This window comes from Centroberyx affinis, unplaced genomic scaffold (assembly GCF_046629955.1).
Source record: "Centroberyx affinis isolate AG114_WGS23_722 - 3 ecotype Tasmania unplaced genomic scaffold, CSIRO-AGI_Caff_v1 ptg002323l_1, whole genome shotgun sequence".
NCBI lineage: Eukaryota > Metazoa > Chordata > Actinopteri > Beryciformes > Berycidae > Centroberyx > Centroberyx affinis.
The window spans coordinates 32,940-49,758 of record NW_027280592.1 but is presented as its reverse complement, the minus strand read 5'-3'; the positions used below and the strand labels follow the sequence as shown (position 1 = coordinate 49,758).

The 16,819-nt window shown below is 40.9% G+C and overlaps 1 protein-coding gene and 1 non-coding gene across 2 annotated transcripts; both read right to left on the bottom strand.

The window, feature by feature from the left end:
• Nucleotides 1-3,378: 3,378 nt before the first annotated feature.
• On the bottom strand, nucleotides 3,379-12,719 carry fam171b (family with sequence similarity 171 member B). Its single transcript, XM_071533092.1, has 8 exons — nucleotides 12,488-12,719; nucleotides 9,351-9,584; nucleotides 7,312-7,404; nucleotides 6,035-6,193; nucleotides 5,705-5,875; nucleotides 5,377-5,493; nucleotides 5,129-5,252; nucleotides 3,379-4,699 (listed from the first exon to the last, which is right to left on the bottom strand). The coding sequence occupies exons 1-8, from the start codon at nucleotides 12,693-12,695 to the stop codon at nucleotides 3,379-3,381; spliced, it is 2,427 nt and encodes an 808-aa protein (XP_071389193.1). The 5' UTR covers nucleotides 12,696-12,719.
• A 3,532-nt stretch (nucleotides 12,720-16,251) lies between these two features.
• On the bottom strand, nucleotides 16,252-16,324 carry trnar-ucg (transfer RNA arginine (anticodon UCG)). Its single transcript has one exon. It is a non-coding gene; the product is annotated as a tRNA-Arg (tRNA).
• Nucleotides 16,325-16,819: the final 495 nt, after the last annotated feature.

The following is a 16,819-nucleotide window of genomic DNA, read 5'->3' as shown; positions in this document are numbered from 1 at the left end:
TGTTTACCTGTGTTTCAGTCTTCACAGGAATGTAAAAGACTACAATAACTTCTTAGGAGGATGTTCAGTAACTACTTGCATATTATTGTGTACTCTTCTTTCCCATAGGTTAATACATTGGAATAAAGCCACTGTGAATTAAACTATGCATTAGTTATTCAAGTGTACCCTTTATTTTAAAATTTTAGAAATATTCTGTTTTCCACTGTTTGTGTTTGTGTGTGTCAGATAAATAAAGATATTTTTTTACATAATACAGTGAAACTGCTTGGATGAGAAAGCTTATGAACTGGTATTGGTATCAAGTGAGTTTATTAATTTAGTGCACAAAAAGGCAAGACTAAAAACACTACCATCATTACAGAGGTAAACACAAGAGTTGCCCATTTTGGAAGAAAGAAAGCCCATAATGTTCAATGGCTAGACACAAGAGGAGCACACTATAGAACACATTGAAATCAATACAAATACATTCAGTGAGACCACTTTAAAATGGGAGCAATGGTAGGCTTGTTTTGTTCAAGAATTATCAGCACAAACTGTCAACATACCACTCCTTACGGTGTTTTAGCTGGAATATATTTTCAAGCTGATCACTAGCAAGAGTAAGTATTTTCATTCGTTTGTTAGCGTCCTGAATGACTAAGTGCTCAACGTGTTGCTACATTTAGAATTACAAAGCTCTTGCATGTTCAGGCGTTTTTGTTTTTTTTACACTCCCATGAGAAGACGCTCCCTCTTCAGGCCAACCTTAAAAGCACTCTTATCGATAAAATGCGCCCTGTGGTCGAGTGACAATGGCTCAAAAAGCTTGTCATTGAACACACTGATGCACCTTTCAAAACCGTTCCTTTGAGACGGAAAAAGAAATGCAGGGCAAGCACAAAATAAAGTAAACCACACTCACATACTACATAAAATGCTGCTTGACTATGTACATATAAAAATTACATTTATGTATGTAGCTGTGGTATTGAGCCTCATACATACAAAGGTACATGTGAAATGAGTGAAAAAGATTAACAGGATCATGACGGAAGACTAAATTACGGCAAAATTGTTGCTGAGTTATATTTAAAATTTGAATGTTGGGGTAAATATTGCTAGAGGAGTCATTGGTAGTGTGTGTTTTGCCAAACACCCATAACTTAACATAGTTTGCATGGATGTTTTTCTGTCAGTTTTGAGTATTTCAAACTATACTTTTGTCATTGTTGTATCTGAAATTTTATACAGCTTCTGCTAACGCTGTGTGCCAGTGTAACAAACGGGCACAATAAAGTGTTGTGTGCTTCATTTGACTCAGGGCAACGGCCATCACATCAATCGGTAGAAGAGTGAAAGGCAGACTCAGAGATGTGACCTCATTGTTCAATCAATATTTCACTTGGGTAGAATACTTTTCAGTGTTATTAGTTGTTTAAAAATTGGTTAAACTCCCAAAATGGCCACTCTGTACCACATGTAGTCAGCACTATTCTTTCATTCCTTCAAACATATCTCACTGCAAGGAAATATTATACTTCATTCTGTGATCACACTGATCAGAAAGTAATTTGTCTGTTAGCCTAAATAAATATAAAGAGGTGGGAGATGCTGATCGCCAAGGCAGGTAGTTGTTGTCGGTTTACTGCTCTTGAACTATGGTGATGCGCATGATTAAAAAATAACGTTATGATAGAAAATGTTCTCTGTTCTAAAATATGCATCTCTTTGAAATTACAAGGTTCCAGGGTGACTCTTTTAGAGAGATGGGGGGGAAAAAAGGTTTGTAATTGTAGAATTAACGAGAATACCTCTAAAACATAATACTATAATATATGACATGGTGTTTGGTTGTTTATAAAATTATGCATGACTCGGGGGTCTAAGCACTCCCTGATGTGAAGCAGAGGGTGGTTGGCCTCTATGGAAAGCAAAGTACAAGACTAGTATAGAAAATTTAAGAGCAGTGTGATTATCTGAAATTAATCAACACCCTTCCAACCAATCAGAAATCACTCCTCAATCAATCTGATTGGTCAGAGAATTTTCCAACCATGCTGATGATTCCCAAAAAGCTTTTCTTTTTTGTTCGTCTGTATTTACTGTATATTACTTTGAAGAAATCCTTTCTGACTGAAAGGTTGCGTTGGTTAAACATAATACCCTTAAAGATGTTCTTTACTGGGATTATGGATACTTTGGTGACACTATTGTCATACCCATAATCACATTAAAGAATGCCCCTTTTAGGGTATTATTGCTATAGTAGTTACTATCATTCATTTATGACATCACAACGCTGAGTCGCCTTTCAAGAATAGACAGTGAAAATGAACCATTCAAACACCAAGCTACCAGTTACAAAGAAGTAATGTGTTGTCTGCCTCGTTTTCGGTTCTACAGTAAAATGCAAAATATTTTCATACACACACAATGTAACATTCATTTTCATGCATTCTAAAATAACTCTAGGCTCTATGACTTGAATATCAGATACGATGACTTCAGAATGGCAGCTGAGCTTTAGAATGTACATCAATGTCTTATTCCAAAATCCATCGTGGTCCAGGGTTGGAGTCGGAAAGTTGAAGAAGCAAAATTCAATAACAATGAGAACTTTTACTCACAATCAGTTGTCAATAGATTGGATATGAAGAAGCATGTTATGTCATGAGTTATTTCAACTTTTGAATTTTAGTATTCTACTTTTTGAATTGACAGTGAGCTGATCCCAATAATGGTATAACCAGGACATTTTGTGGACCCGAGATTCTCTTATCAAGTAGAGAGAGGCAGTGTGGCTAAAACCAGATGTAAGCATTGTGAATAGGGAAGGCTCCTATATATTCTTTTTTTTTTTTTTTTTTTTACAGCAGGCAATTATGGTGAGGGTAAGTGCACTACACATAGACCTGTATCCGTGTTCATCCTGCAAGCTCACCAGATTTTGCTAAATAGAGGCAAATAGTGTGCCTTATATCATCATATTTAATGATTACAGGCAGAAAGAAGGCACCCTCTATATGGGATAGCTATGGGACATCGTGTTCACACGGACACTTTGCTGTGAAGAATCTCGCTGGTGATCTTCAGTTTAGGGAGAATGAGAGAACATGGTGCACAAACACATCTACAGTAGCTACATAATGCTTCAACATGACATAGATCCTGCTTTTGTACTTGAGCTAGCTTATGCTTTCTTTGGCAAGGTTGTACAATCGCATAACCCAACAACAATGCCTATGTGAGCACGAGTAAAAATTTAATTGCATGAGCTCTCAGATCACTCACTCACCACTGACACTACCATGTGATGAAAATAGCTCACTATGGGTTAAATGGTTAATGGGATATTTAAATTAAGCGCTGAATGATGAAAGAGAATGCTTGTCTCTAGCTTCGCTTGGTCAGAGGTCTCCCCTCGCGGACGTGCTTGGCACTCCTCTTCTCTGTCCTCCCCTTCTCCCTCACCTTCCTCAGGCGGCGTGGAGGCGGCGTGCTTCTCGACTCGCTGTCCTCCTGAGCGCTGGACGTATCCATCCCGTCTCGCTCTTCGGGAATATTGGGTATGGCCCCGCTGCTCCCGTCTAAAATGTTCCTCAGGTAAGGGTCCTCCGGCGTACACGTGGCCGTGGTACCGCTCTCACTGCTGCTCAGGTCCTGTTCTTCACCATAGCGCCCTGCTCTGTGGTGCGGGAGGGAAGAGGCCCTGATCGAAGGCCTATCGCGCTCCCCCTCACGGATGCTCTGCTGAGGCTCGTTCATGTCCACCCCCGAGTCCAGGCTGGTGTCGTTGCTGCTAGGGGGACGGTGGCGGCTCTGGAGCTCAATGATGGAGTGGCGTACCTGGGCAGCTGGCTTCCCGTCTAGGGAGACGAACCAGGCCCTGGGGTGAGACGAGGAGGACTTGCCCCGAGTCAGCTCCAGCAAGGTGCGCTCTGAGATCCCCTGTAGCTCGCTGGGCACTCCATGCCCACCGCTGAAGGCCTCCATACCAGCTGCCTCGTTGAGAGTCCCAGGCACAGAGACAGAGGATTCGAGGAGGTTAGTGTAGCGTCCCCACACACCAGGATTGGGGACTTGGCCTTGGGGAGGAGTCTCCAGAGGCTGGGGCTCGTCTTGGCTGCTCTGCTGTGGGTTGTTTCCAGCTTGGGAGTGGTGGTGAGGGACTTTGGGTAGGGTCTGGGTGTAGCTGTCTTTACTAGAAGGCTCTGAGTGAGCATCATACTCACCTCCGTTACGAGGGAAGGTGGCAGACTTGCAGCCCGACAGCTGCTGCTCCTGAGCACTGAAAAGCTCTGGGGCCTGAATGATGGCCACTGGCTGGTTGTAGATGTGAACCAGCTTGTCTTGGAAGAAGTTATCAGAGTTCATGTTGGCCCGGTTCTGTTCTGACTTCTCCCGGATTCGAGCCACCTCTTCACTGTTGATGTAGTGATGCGGTTGCTGGGGACCTTTCATCCGATCCGGAGCCATGTTCTCATAAAGAGGAGCCGCTGTGCGACTCCCCGGGTCCTCCACATAGATGTTGTAGTTGGCTTTGTGCCTCGGCGTGGAGGAGGGCTCGCACTGGACACTGCGTGAAGCCAGGCTGTGGTCACCGGAATGGAACAACAAACCCTCTTCCATGTGGGTCGAGGTGGTCTGGTCCTTTTTCAGAACCGCCAGTTTGGAAAAGCGTGCTCTCCTTCTCCTGGGCTCTCGACAAGAACCTCTGTGTGTGGGAGACACAAAATTTTATCAAGATGAACCGCAGTTCTATAGGGCTGCTTTCCAAACATTGTCAGGCCGAAAGGGATTCCTCGCCATTTCTATATAATTTTAGACTGGTATTTTTCCTCACCAGACACTTTCATTTGTCCTCCATCCCTCATAAAAAAGGGGTTGTTGAATAAATTGAATTTATGAGGTATTTCAGTCATTGTAATTTCTACCCACCTTACTCAGCTTAGGTAGGTACAATATTATATCTAGACAAGTTATTCTGAAAAAAATGAATGTCCCAGTTCAATATGTGGAAATTATAAGGCCAATGAATATCATTTGAGTTCAATACAATGCACAAGGTGGGTCCAAATCTTTGGGTTTTTTTTTTTATCAAAACTGATATTTAACTGGTAATTTCACTGCAGTGATTTCTTACCCACAGTGACACAGCAACATGGAAAGAAATCCGATCACTACAGCCAGCGTTCCTCCCAGTATTCCCAATAGCAGGTAGGTGTGGTACGATATGAAATCCATAGAGCTTGCGTGTCCCATGTAATCTGGATGGACAAATTTATAGATATACAATACAGATTTCAGTTGAACACTTTATACAAACAGTGCTTACATGACATTGAATTAAAAAAAAAAAAAGGAACCTTTAATATTCCCATGTTGTCATACCGTTTGATGAGGGCATGGGGGCAGCAATCCAGTAGCCCAGATGAGAGGCTGTGTAGGTCCAGACCAGGCCATCATTGACCTTTTTCACTATTCCCAGACCCTGAGTCTCCCAGGCACCTTCAAATAGAGAAAATAATTTCGTTTTTCTGTTGCTCTGCATCACAGTCTCAGTCAATATCAATCAATGTACGTACTCTACTGTATATGAGCTTACATGAATTATTGAGTGCCTTGTTAAGTATTATTTTAGCAATAATACCCAAGAGGGCAATAACATTGTTAAGGGTACTTTGGCTTTACATAGTTTTTAATTTAGTTTTTTGCCTACCAGTCTTGATGTTGAAGGCCCAGGCTGGCACAGTATCAGAGGCCCTGAGGTTGGTGGTGTGTCCCAAGGGCAAGCTGATCTGGATGGGCCCCCGAACCTGGAGCTCCTCACCACCAGAGTACAGCAGAGCACTAATGGCTGCCACCGCCTTCAGCTCAATGCTCCTGTACACTGAAAACACAAACAGGAGTACAGTGAGAGAAGTTGATCTGAGAAACTGTTACATGACAATATGGCATCCTATTGGCTGATTTTTTTCACTTAGTTTGAGAGAGATAGAAGATTTTACAACTCAACACTAGATTAAACACGTCCTTAGAGAAAGCTCACCTGATTTGCTGCTGATGATGCCTGGGGTGCAGTTGACACAGTCCTTCGCTAGGTGGTGCTGTGGCACAGTCAGGTAAACTGTCACCGAGGAGATGTTGCTGTTCTCAGAGAGTGTGAGCAGGTTCTTGGGGAATTTAATGTTGGGCTGGAAGGAGCTATCTGTGAAAACAACATGGGATATTATACACCAGAATCTGGACACTGTGACAGCATATATTTAAATATATAGTTTTAAGTGATTCTGCCATGATAGTGCAGGAAAGATGGAAGAGAAGTGATTGGAAGGTGTTCTTTGGCAGTGGAGTTTCAAATGAGATCCAGAAGGCAAAAGAAAACCAAAGCACTCTTCACTTTATAGTAAAAATGCCTCTGTTAAAAAGGCGAATGTCTATGGCCACATGCCTTGGTCTTGGAGTTTAAGCACATATACAAGCATATATCATCATATATCATATCACATATATAGTCAAGAGAGTAACTAGGAGATGTAATTTATCCTAATTGAGGGGGGACAAAAACATTACAGTAGGTTTAATTTTAGTTTTAAACCCATATTCACACTTGTATCCACACAGTAGTTCTGTGTGCTATTATTCTACTGTTTTCTTGTATGTAACATCACATCAATCAATTCCTTTTACATTCCAGCTTTACTGTTAGCTTTACCTGTGCAACAGTGATGCTGGAACATAAAAGGGAGCAAAAGATGGGTTGAAGTCAGTTTTTGGTAAAGTCACTTCCAACTCATTTAATTCAGAAAGTGGATATTCTTCAAAATAAAAAATACTGGAAATAGGTTAGCTATAAAAAAAAAAGCTATAAAAAATCCAATCTCTCTTCTTAATCAACCTCTTCTTAATGAATCATACTTTCTCTCACATGTTTTTCTCTATTTGCTCTAATATTCTCTATTTTTGTCTTGACTCATTTCTTTTCTTGGCACTGCTCTCTTACATTCCTGGGTCACTATTTGGGTCACTGCAATATTTTCTGGTCACTGCGGCTCTGACTCTTGTGCTGCTTATTACTGGTTGCTTGTAATACTGGTGATCTAGAAAAATTAGGCTTATTTTACAGCTGCACCCATTGCAAGTCGCTCCTGAAAGCTAAAAGGTTTTCAGCTAAAAGCCTGAAAGTCTCACGTAAAATGCAACCTATAAAGAAATGATTGAGAATGAAGGCTCTATCATTATTCTACAAATCACAGTTTTGATTTACATTTTGAATTGAAGGTGAATTGACCCTGGCCCTCTATAAGGTGAGGTGAGCACACATACCACGTAACTTCCCAGTGATGAGAACCGAGTCTTCAAACAGCCAGATGTTCCCCTGGTTATGAGGGAGCAGCAGCAGGGTCACAGCAGAGAATACTGCAGGGTCACAAACAAAAGGCACAACAAAATCAATCACAAATACTACAAATACTGTGTCAACAAAACAGCTCAGAGATGACAATGTCAAAGAGAGAAAAGAAAGACAGAAAGAAAGAGAAATGTTTGCTGATTCTACTCTTTGCCAACTCTTTGTTTGTTTGGCGGTAACTCATTCAAAATGATAAATGTGAATACAAAGAACTGAGATCAAAAGTGACCATTGTGTCTATTAAGAGAAGAGAAGTTTCCCATCATCCACTTCCTCCGCAAATGTTTAAATGTGCCCGTATGTGGCTGTATAGTTTTCCATGCAGAAGAAAATTGAGGAAAAGACAGACAGATGTAATTAAATGATCAAAAACACAAGCTACATTTTGGTTGAGGATTTTCAAAGAGAGGAGACGTGTTTCCCTGCCTTCTCCTTCTCCTGTGTTTTCAGGACACAAAAGTGGTTTACAGTGACTCATACATCGTAGCCTGAGACCTGCAATGCCACCAGCAGATGGCGACACCGCTTCAAGTCTTTTTTTTTTTTTTTTAGGGTTCAGCGGTGTGGTTGGACGGCACAAAAGGGAGGTGCCTCTGATGATGCGGAGTAAAGTGTGCCTCATCAGCCTGCCGCCTGTTCTTTTTTCATCCCTCTGTTTCCACCCTTCTGAATACTCGCTCCATCTTTTCCCCCCCTGACAACCTCAACTCCCTCTCCCTCTTTTTCGAAAGCCTCTGTCTCATTCAGCCCCAGTGAGAAGGGATGGAAACACAGACAATAGAGGCTGCCCACCCAGCAAGACCCAGGACCCTTTTACATAAGCTCAGCGTGGTCACAGAGCCCCCACACCCCCACCCCCCTTAGCTCGGGATTCAATGCAGGACAAAGACAGTTGGCTGAGGCAGGGGTATGTTTCACCCGAGCCTTGGTGACACGCACCGCTTTAGAAACAATCAATAAAATGACTGTAGCGCACGGCATTCAATTACACTTTACCATGCAGCGGGGCCGTGAATTGCTTTATCATGAACAAACCTTAGAGACAAGTTGTATGTTGTCGCAGAGAGCTCATCAATCTGTAATGAACGTAAATAATTCAGTCCTGAGAACGCGGGAATACTCCAGCTGGCATTAAAGTAAATAAATGCGTACAAAATGTTTTTATTTATGACTGTACATATGACGTATTTTTCAACTGTTTCGTCATGAACTGGACAGTAAAGTTTTCTAAAGCTTTCTCAAGTATTTCATTCTATTCTGCTCATAATCGTAATGCGACTCTGCTCTTCTAAGGAGAAAGATCTATTTTGTTGTTTATCATCATTATTATTATTATTATGTTTTAACATTTCTGCTTTATTGCTTAGGGTGACAGCAGAGAGAGAGACAGGCAAGATGGGGAGAGAGACAGGGGAATGACAAAGATGATGAGATGAGATGAGATGGCTTTCTCTGCTGCAGCCCCCAGTTTGTGATTTAGACTGATAACACAGATATTCTGTTACATAAAAACCTTGCCTAGTGTAGCTTTAAGCATATTACAGGTAACTATATAGGTTATGAGTCATATTAAGGCGTTTGCTTCCAAAATAGCTCTGTTTTTGAGGATAGAATCATCTGTGGTTTTGCAGCATTAACAGAGTAAAGTCAAGCAACAACATTCTTCCATGATGGATATTTTGGAATGAAACCCTTCTTATACCAACTCATAACCTTTCAGTGTTTCAAGGTTTACCATTACCTTTTCCTCAACAGAAGTTAAAGAGGTGGGCTTATGACTGAAAGGGAGCTGGATGGGAAAATTTAGGCTATAGAGAGTGAATAAGAAATACTCTCCTCTCCCTCAGCAACTGCCATCTAAAGGACTGAACCCCCAATTCGTCCAGTGAAGCAGCTCAGCCAATCTTCTTTGGATACATAAATGTTTAAAAAATCTATTTTCGGTACTACTCACTGGGTCTCTTGGAGGTGGTCCAGGGTAGCGGGCTGGGCACGTAGCCTTCCATGTTGCCCAGGAGGGTGAGGCTGAGGTCGGGGCTGTAGGGCACCCAGAGCAGGACCTCGCCCCTCTCCCCGGTCCGGGCGGAGCTCCTGACGGTGTGGTTCACGTAAACATCCACCGAGGCCCCAGACAGCGGTTGACGGGTCACCATGTCCCTCACCAGGACCTTCAGGGCAAACTGTGGCTCTGGAAAGAGGACAGCACACATTTAGAAACATGTTAACATGCCGTCAATTGACAGATGTCCCTCCATGACTTTTCCTAGACCCGCTTTTTGTTACGTTTTCAAAATCATGCACAGAGCTATACTGTAAGTTATAACTGCATTTATCCCCTTCCATTGACAGCTTGTTGGCTTTCTCCTAGACTTCCAAAATCCATTGTCCTTTCTAGTGTTTGAAAACTGTTTCTGAGTGTGTATAATTTGGGATTTATTACTGCAGAGAATGCAACGGCTGATTGATGCAGTATGATAACAAGTGCATCACAGCTGACATGCAGAGACCAGCAACAGTACTCACAAAGTGATGGGATGTCACAACCAATTGATGTGAGGTTATTGCTTTAAAAAAAGAACGACTTCCTTTTAAGCCACGTTTTGGAGAACAGAATGGATATTTAGTCATGATAGTTTTGAAAGGCACAGCATGCAGAGATCAAGTACAGATTCTGCCCAATCCCACAGTGCATTTGTGTAGATTACAAACAGACCTAAGTAGTTAGCAGTCTGTTTTAATGTGATCTCAGCTTTCGGCTCCCCATTAGGTGCCTTAAGCTCTAACATGCAGAATACAAAACAAATAGGTTAGTTGGCTTACCTTAGTGCCACAAAACATACATAAAATGGTAAACTCAAGCTAATGGGGTTTGAGTTAGGGTTACCTATCAATATGACTGGTAGAGTAAATAAACCTTGCAGTTATTTATTAATACTTCAAAACCAAAATTTCACAGCGTTTAATTTGTGATAATTTCCTTCCCTGATCAGTACGTCTCCACAAGTATGCTATCTGTATGCAGACCTGCCTCCTCCTCATCCTCTCAGCAGCCGACATATTCCCTCGGTAACCTTTCGCTCACCATGAAAAAGTGATGAGGCGAGGCAGAGCTGAATGGGTAGGAGAATGAAAAATACATCAAAAACCAAGTGGCGGCGGAGAGAAAAAGCCACATGCCATGTTTGACGTTCACGTTTCTTCCCCTCCAACATTCTTGCATACATAAGCGTTCAGGCACACGCCCATGAGCAGACGGGCCTACTTCAAAGAGCCACTGATACGTATATAGCCTACTTCTTCATTTTCACCTTGTATCTCCAAAATGTCAACTTTTCAGCTTGACGAGCATGCGTTTTTGAGTTTGACAGCGTTTCATAGACCCAAGGGTTGTAGAACTTTGTCAAACCACATAATCCTTCTAAGTCAAAACCAAAAAATAACACAATAAGTATCTGTTTTAAATTTCAACTTTTTACGATAACGTGTGGCAGTGTGTTGCTGACATATGAAGAGTTTCAATGCAAACTATACCACCAAAATACCACAGTTTGAATAAGATGATGCCTTCCATGTTGTTCTTATGCCTTTTACTTAGGAATCAGTAACATTTTAGACAATGTAGAGTAATCATCAGTATTTCAGCAATGCAGGTAACTGCATTTTTCCCCCAAAGTCAATCAAGAGTTTTCGAAATTAACTCTTTATATGTTGCATTGTGCTAAAACATTTCCAGAAATGTGTGCTGTCCCAAAGCAGACAAATGACAGCAATAATGTGATTTATACTTTATGTCTAGAGTCTATATCTGTGACTGAGAGACAGACATGGCTGGTGGAGGTACTGGAGAGAGCGTGTAAATATTTTGGGTGCCTGGGGTGGGGGTGTGTGGGATGGGAGACACCCACCATACACACCCACTTCAAATGTAAACAAAGAATTTGCAGTGCTGAGGCCATCAGCGGACACGAGCTTACCTACTGTATCAGCACAGTATAGCAAAGGATTAATATTCACCTGCTCTGGCCAAAAAAGATAAAGCCCCCAATCCCTCACACCTCAACATTATACATCTTAATCCTATTAGTCTGACAGCCAGACTGGCTGTGAAAAATAGCCTATCATTCAGACAAATAGCCCTGCCTTTAAGACAGTTAAGAGCTTACAGAGAACATAGGTTTTTGTTTAACAAAGACAGGTGATGGATGGTATATAGCATAATTAGGCTTCCTTTCATTGTTCATTTTTATCTGCTTTTTATCTTTCCACAAGGTATTGGTATTGTTCATTGAGTAACATTTATCAGGAGTCATATTGACTTCCCTGTTGTTGCTCCAATAGAGCAAATTGCCCCATACTGAAAAAATACAAACACATATTTCAGAATATACAGAGACAGAGATACAATATGCCTTAAATTAACGAAAAAAAAAAATCCAAGAATGTATTTGCACATGAAGATGACATTCATCTGAAATATATTTTGACCACTGGAAATACATTTTCTTCATCCACAAGTCTCTTGTTGCCACTCAAAACATATTTTGATTGAACATGCCATCTACTTGTACATGCTTGGCCATTTTTTTAATATATTTTTAAAGGTATCTCCATACATAGGCTATTGCTAAATATATGTGAAATGTTTTTTTCCCCTAAAGAACTATAATAATCCTACAATTAATCCTGCAAATATCCCAAGAAAACTGCAAGGCCCTATAGGAATGGTAAGCTATTCCTAGTGATAACAAGGAATAAAAAAAATGTCATATAAAGTAAACAAAACGCTATAAGATAACTGTAAACTCACTATTGAGTATAGACACATTGCAGGTCCCTATAGGAATATAGCTAATAGGAATACTGTGGTGATATATCGTTGAAGAATCGTTAAGACAGTCAACAGCTTTCAGTTTAACAAAGCCAGGTGATAACCCATGGGATATTTTCTCCTATCCTGCCTCATCATTTAATAGGCTACCATATAATAGGAGTCACGTTGACTATCGTTACAGCTAATTTCCATTTTCCCAAACAATGACTGACCCAAGCAGACAAAACCGTTTGAACCGTTTTGTCTCGTTGCGCGTTTACCTGCTATTAAAGCAGACGGAGTGAGAAATTGGCCCGGAGCGGTCGGCCCGGTGGCGGGCGGGTCTCTTCTGAGCGCGGCGGTGAAGCCATCATTGTCCCCGGGCGAGGAGGAGCGCAGGCCGCCGCCCTCCTCCGCTGCTCCCACCGCCCCATCCGGGCAGGAAATCAAAAGCACCGACAGCAGCAGGTAGCGATCAGCGGCAGGCATGGCGAGAGGGAGCCCAGACTCAAAGACATAACGAACATAACGTAAAAACCGAGGTCCCGAAATGTGTGTGTCCGTGTTATGAAGGCCTCATGTCGCTTTCATGGGTCTCTGCAATCTCGGTGTGGTGCTGAGGAAAAACCCCCGTGGAGAAAGGATGCGCTGGTGCTGAGGCTGGGTGTGTATGACCGAAGATTGTTTATGTTGCAGAAGAGGTGTCGCTCGATGCTGGCCCGTCTTCTGGCCTGCAAATGTAGGCGGTAACCCTCACGCATGCGCCGTCTTTCTCCTTCTCTCTGCAGTTTTGCCATGGGCAGACAGCATTAGAGTTACAGTGAAATGAAAAATGACTGTTTTCACCTTGTTAGATATTTTTCCATGTTATAATATACACATTCTTAACAATAAATGTCCCAAATTCACACCGTTTTTATTTTTACTGAGTTGTTACTGTATTTTTATTTCAAAATCCCATTACTTTTACTCCCTGGAAAACAGTGCATCTTTAATGGTTACCATGCTATGGGCTTAAATAAAAATTCCAACCAATAATATTCAGAGGTTTATTTTGAACAGTCCCGCCCCGCTTAGATTTTTTTAATGGAAGATCAACAATAGACAATGTGTTGCAACTTTTCCATTAACTTTTGTCAGAAAAAATAAACTCTTTCTTTTTTTTTTTAGTTGTACCTGTTTATCTCTTGTATTACCTTTTATTCCTATTTTTTTGAATTTTTTTTCGGCAGACACTTTTATGTAAAGTTCGATCGGTTTTTAATTATATCTCTGTTGTTTGTGTGTTTTTAGCTGTACCTGTTTACCTCATATATTGCCTTTTATTCCTATTTTCTATTTTATATATACACATATATATATATATATATATATATATATATAGGCTATATATATTTTTTTTTTATTTTTTTATTTTTTCTATCATTCATTGTGGTAGTTTCACATCACTGCTTTTGGGTTTTATTGTATGTAAAGCACTTTGTAAACATTGTTTTTAGAAAAGTGTTATACAAATAAAGTTATTATTATTATTATTATTAGCTATTACTTTATTCTGTCGATGTTTCAGTCCTCTGACTTTTGTCAAGACATATTCTTCCATATGTTTCCATTAACGGCAAATATTAATTGAGAGCAGATAAGGAGCAGACTCTGATGATGATTGCGGTACCCATAAATAGTGGCAGAGTGAGGGGTCTTGCTTGTTTATGCACTTTGGTAAGACGGGAGATGCTGTTACATCATCGGGGTCTGGGAGGTGGGGGGGCCCTCTGTCGGCACAGTAGATCCCTGATGGTTGTCTATTTTTATCTCCAATGCTCTACTGAAAAAAATATAGTTACAAAAATCTGAATTTTAAATCAAATTTGAATTTACATCAGAATCATCATTTTGGTTGAGGTTTAAAATTCAATGTTAAATTAACATTCAATCAATGTGGATGATTAATTGCGTTGTCAACATTGAAAAGGCAACATTGAATCATGATTGATTTATAATAAATTAAATAAAGGATACATTTCTGAGTATTTCTGGGTCCGTCGCTTGGAATATTTTCAATGCACAGACACAAACACACTGGTGCCAAGAAGAACACTGACTGATCAATAAAATGTTAGACTGGTGTAGTTTATCACAACATGTCTTAGAAAAGGCTATGTTACCATAATCTGTGGGCAGCTGGTTTAATAGGATTGGAAACTGGTCAGAAGTCAGCAGATTGTATGTTTAAGTTTGAAGTTTCAGTCAGTAGCTCAGAGGAGTAAACTGTTTCTAGAGCCCTTTGAATATTGTACTTCACAACCCCAGTTAATATATTTTCTATATTTGAGAGCCACTATTATCGTGACACTATGACTTTGAGAGAACAAGTTCAGAAGCTGAGCCTACTGAGATGAGTAGATAAGTTGCCTGATATTCAGACTGAAGGGCCATTTTGTTGCCGCTCCGTTATTCTCTGGATCCCTCAACAAAATCTGTTGTGGGCGGGACGTGATTCAGGAGTCTGGAACCAAACCAGGCTAATGCCAGCAAGTATCTAGAGGAAAGACTGAAAAGCTCTCAGAAAACAAGCTCAGAAGCCGTTTGACCCAGTGGCTCAAAGTGCTAAACAGTTCTGGGTTCAAGGGTTAAGCTCAGTTTCCACTTTGAAGTTGCCAGGAACTTTTGAAAGCCAACAACTCAAGTAAAGATTGAAAACCTCTGAGAAAAAGTATTCAAAAGCAGAGTGATCCAGTGGCTCAAAGCACTGGACTGCTACACAAATTTGCTGAGGTTGTGGATTCAATAATGCATAAGATGGTACATTTTGAAAGTCAACATCCCAAGTAAAGATGGAAAAGTTCTGAGAAAAAGAATCCAGACCTTCTCTCTCTCTGACTGCTCTTTACCAGTCAGGTTAAAGACTTTGCAGACAGGTTTCAACAACAAAATGTCTCCTCTCCAGGGATTGAACCAACACTCAGACTGTCAGGTAGAGACAGAGAAACCAGGTAGTGTTCCTGCTGAGTCATTTCAGAGGTTGGAAGTACTGTTGTTCATCATCTTATTTCTACAAGTGTTCATACTGACAATAACATAGAAATTCTTAAATTCTTAGAGTAGGACAGGGTCAGGAGCCTCATACACCCCCTCTGCTCATCAGTTTATTTATAGAAGTGTTAACATCACTGACGACAGGGTGAATCACTGAGCAACAACCACATTACTGGTACCTTACATTCATCATCTTATAATTGTTAACATTTCTGAACATGAGAAAGAAATATAAAAACCCGGACCCGCACCCGGTCTACACTTACATGATACTTTAATGTGACGTTTCGGTCGATAAGGTCTTCATCAGGCAAATAAATAGAACAGGGTAAAGAGGGACAGATCAATGAGGAGAGGTTATGCCAAAGGACACACCTGTAGGCCATCTTCAATCTAGGTCACATGGCCCAACAGGTGCACCTGAGGTAGTGAGCTCAATTCATAACAATAATTTATATTAAAGAAAAGGCATGAGGGTTAGATTACCAGTAGCCATCACAGTACTGCTAAAGAGATTAGACTATTACCAAAGATGCAAAAGGTTCAGTAAACATAGAAATATTAAATGACTTACAATATTATACCCCATACTTGCTCTAATGTATTTTTGCATTTTCAAAATTTTGAAGATGATTTTGCAATACTTATTCCTTTAGACCGACTCTAATGTATGTTTATCTTGTTAAGATGTTGCAATAGAGCTCTTATTCTTTCTTTGTGCAAGATCATATTTCTTTCTCAGTATCTACCTTTTTGGTTTTTTCTACACACCTGTCACTCAAAGACTTTTAGGTGTGCAAAAACATTTTTTTGTTTATTAACATTTCTGTACATGAAAGGAAAGAGTCTTGTTGGGGCTGTTGTTGACTTTCCCTTTTAAGCACTTGTCTGCTTTCCACGCAGTTTCACTCCTAGTTTCATGACGAATTTCAGTTTCCAGTAAACACCAATCACGGTTGCAATACCTGCTGCTTTTATGGAAACATCTGGAACTGCTAAAGTAGAAAGCCAACCACGAAGGGACTCGAACCCTCAGTCTTCTGATCCGAAGTCAGACGCCTTATCCATTAGGCCACGTGGTCACGCTGGTGAAAGAATATAACTTTTTCTGATTTTGCCACTAGAAAAAGGTTTTTGTTAAGAATGTTTTCCATAATAAATAAAGGCACAGATCCAGTTTCAGCTGGTCAGTACGGGGGTCGAAGCAACAACCTTGCCGTTATTAGCACCATGATCTGAGCATCTGATCTGAAATCCAGAGTGAAACTGAGAACTTGTGACCAAGCACAGATGAAGGTCTCCTCTTGCTGCAGCTACTGTTATCTGATTTGCGACTGCACTGCTCGTCAGGGGATTTCACGCAAATGGCACAGCGCTCGCTTTGTATGCGAGAGGCAGCACACATTCTCCAGTGGAGCAGTTTCTGATGTGATCAAATCCCAAATCCAAAAACTGTGGGATTGCCATGGACTATGTGCTCGTGCTTCCTAGAGCTGCAGTTTACAAAAATCCGGAGTGAAATTGACAGACAAAGGTGCAGCTACTGTTGTCTCCCAGGTGGCTGCACTGCCACACAC

Excerpts from the sequence above, each read along its gene's own strand:
- fam171b (XM_071533092.1), bottom strand. The coding sequence starts at position 12,695 with ATGCCTGCCGCTGATCGCTACCTGCTGCTGTCGGTGCTTTTGATTTCC. Across the intron at positions 9,585-12,487 it reads TCCGTCTGCTTTAATAGCAG|AGCCACAGTTTGCCCTGAAG; the intron begins GTAAACGCGCAA and ends TCCTCTTTCCAG. Across the intron at positions 5,494-5,704 it reads GGCCTTCAACATCAAGACTG|GTGCCTGGGAGACTCAGGGT; the intron begins GTAGGCAAAAAA and ends CTCTATTTGAAG.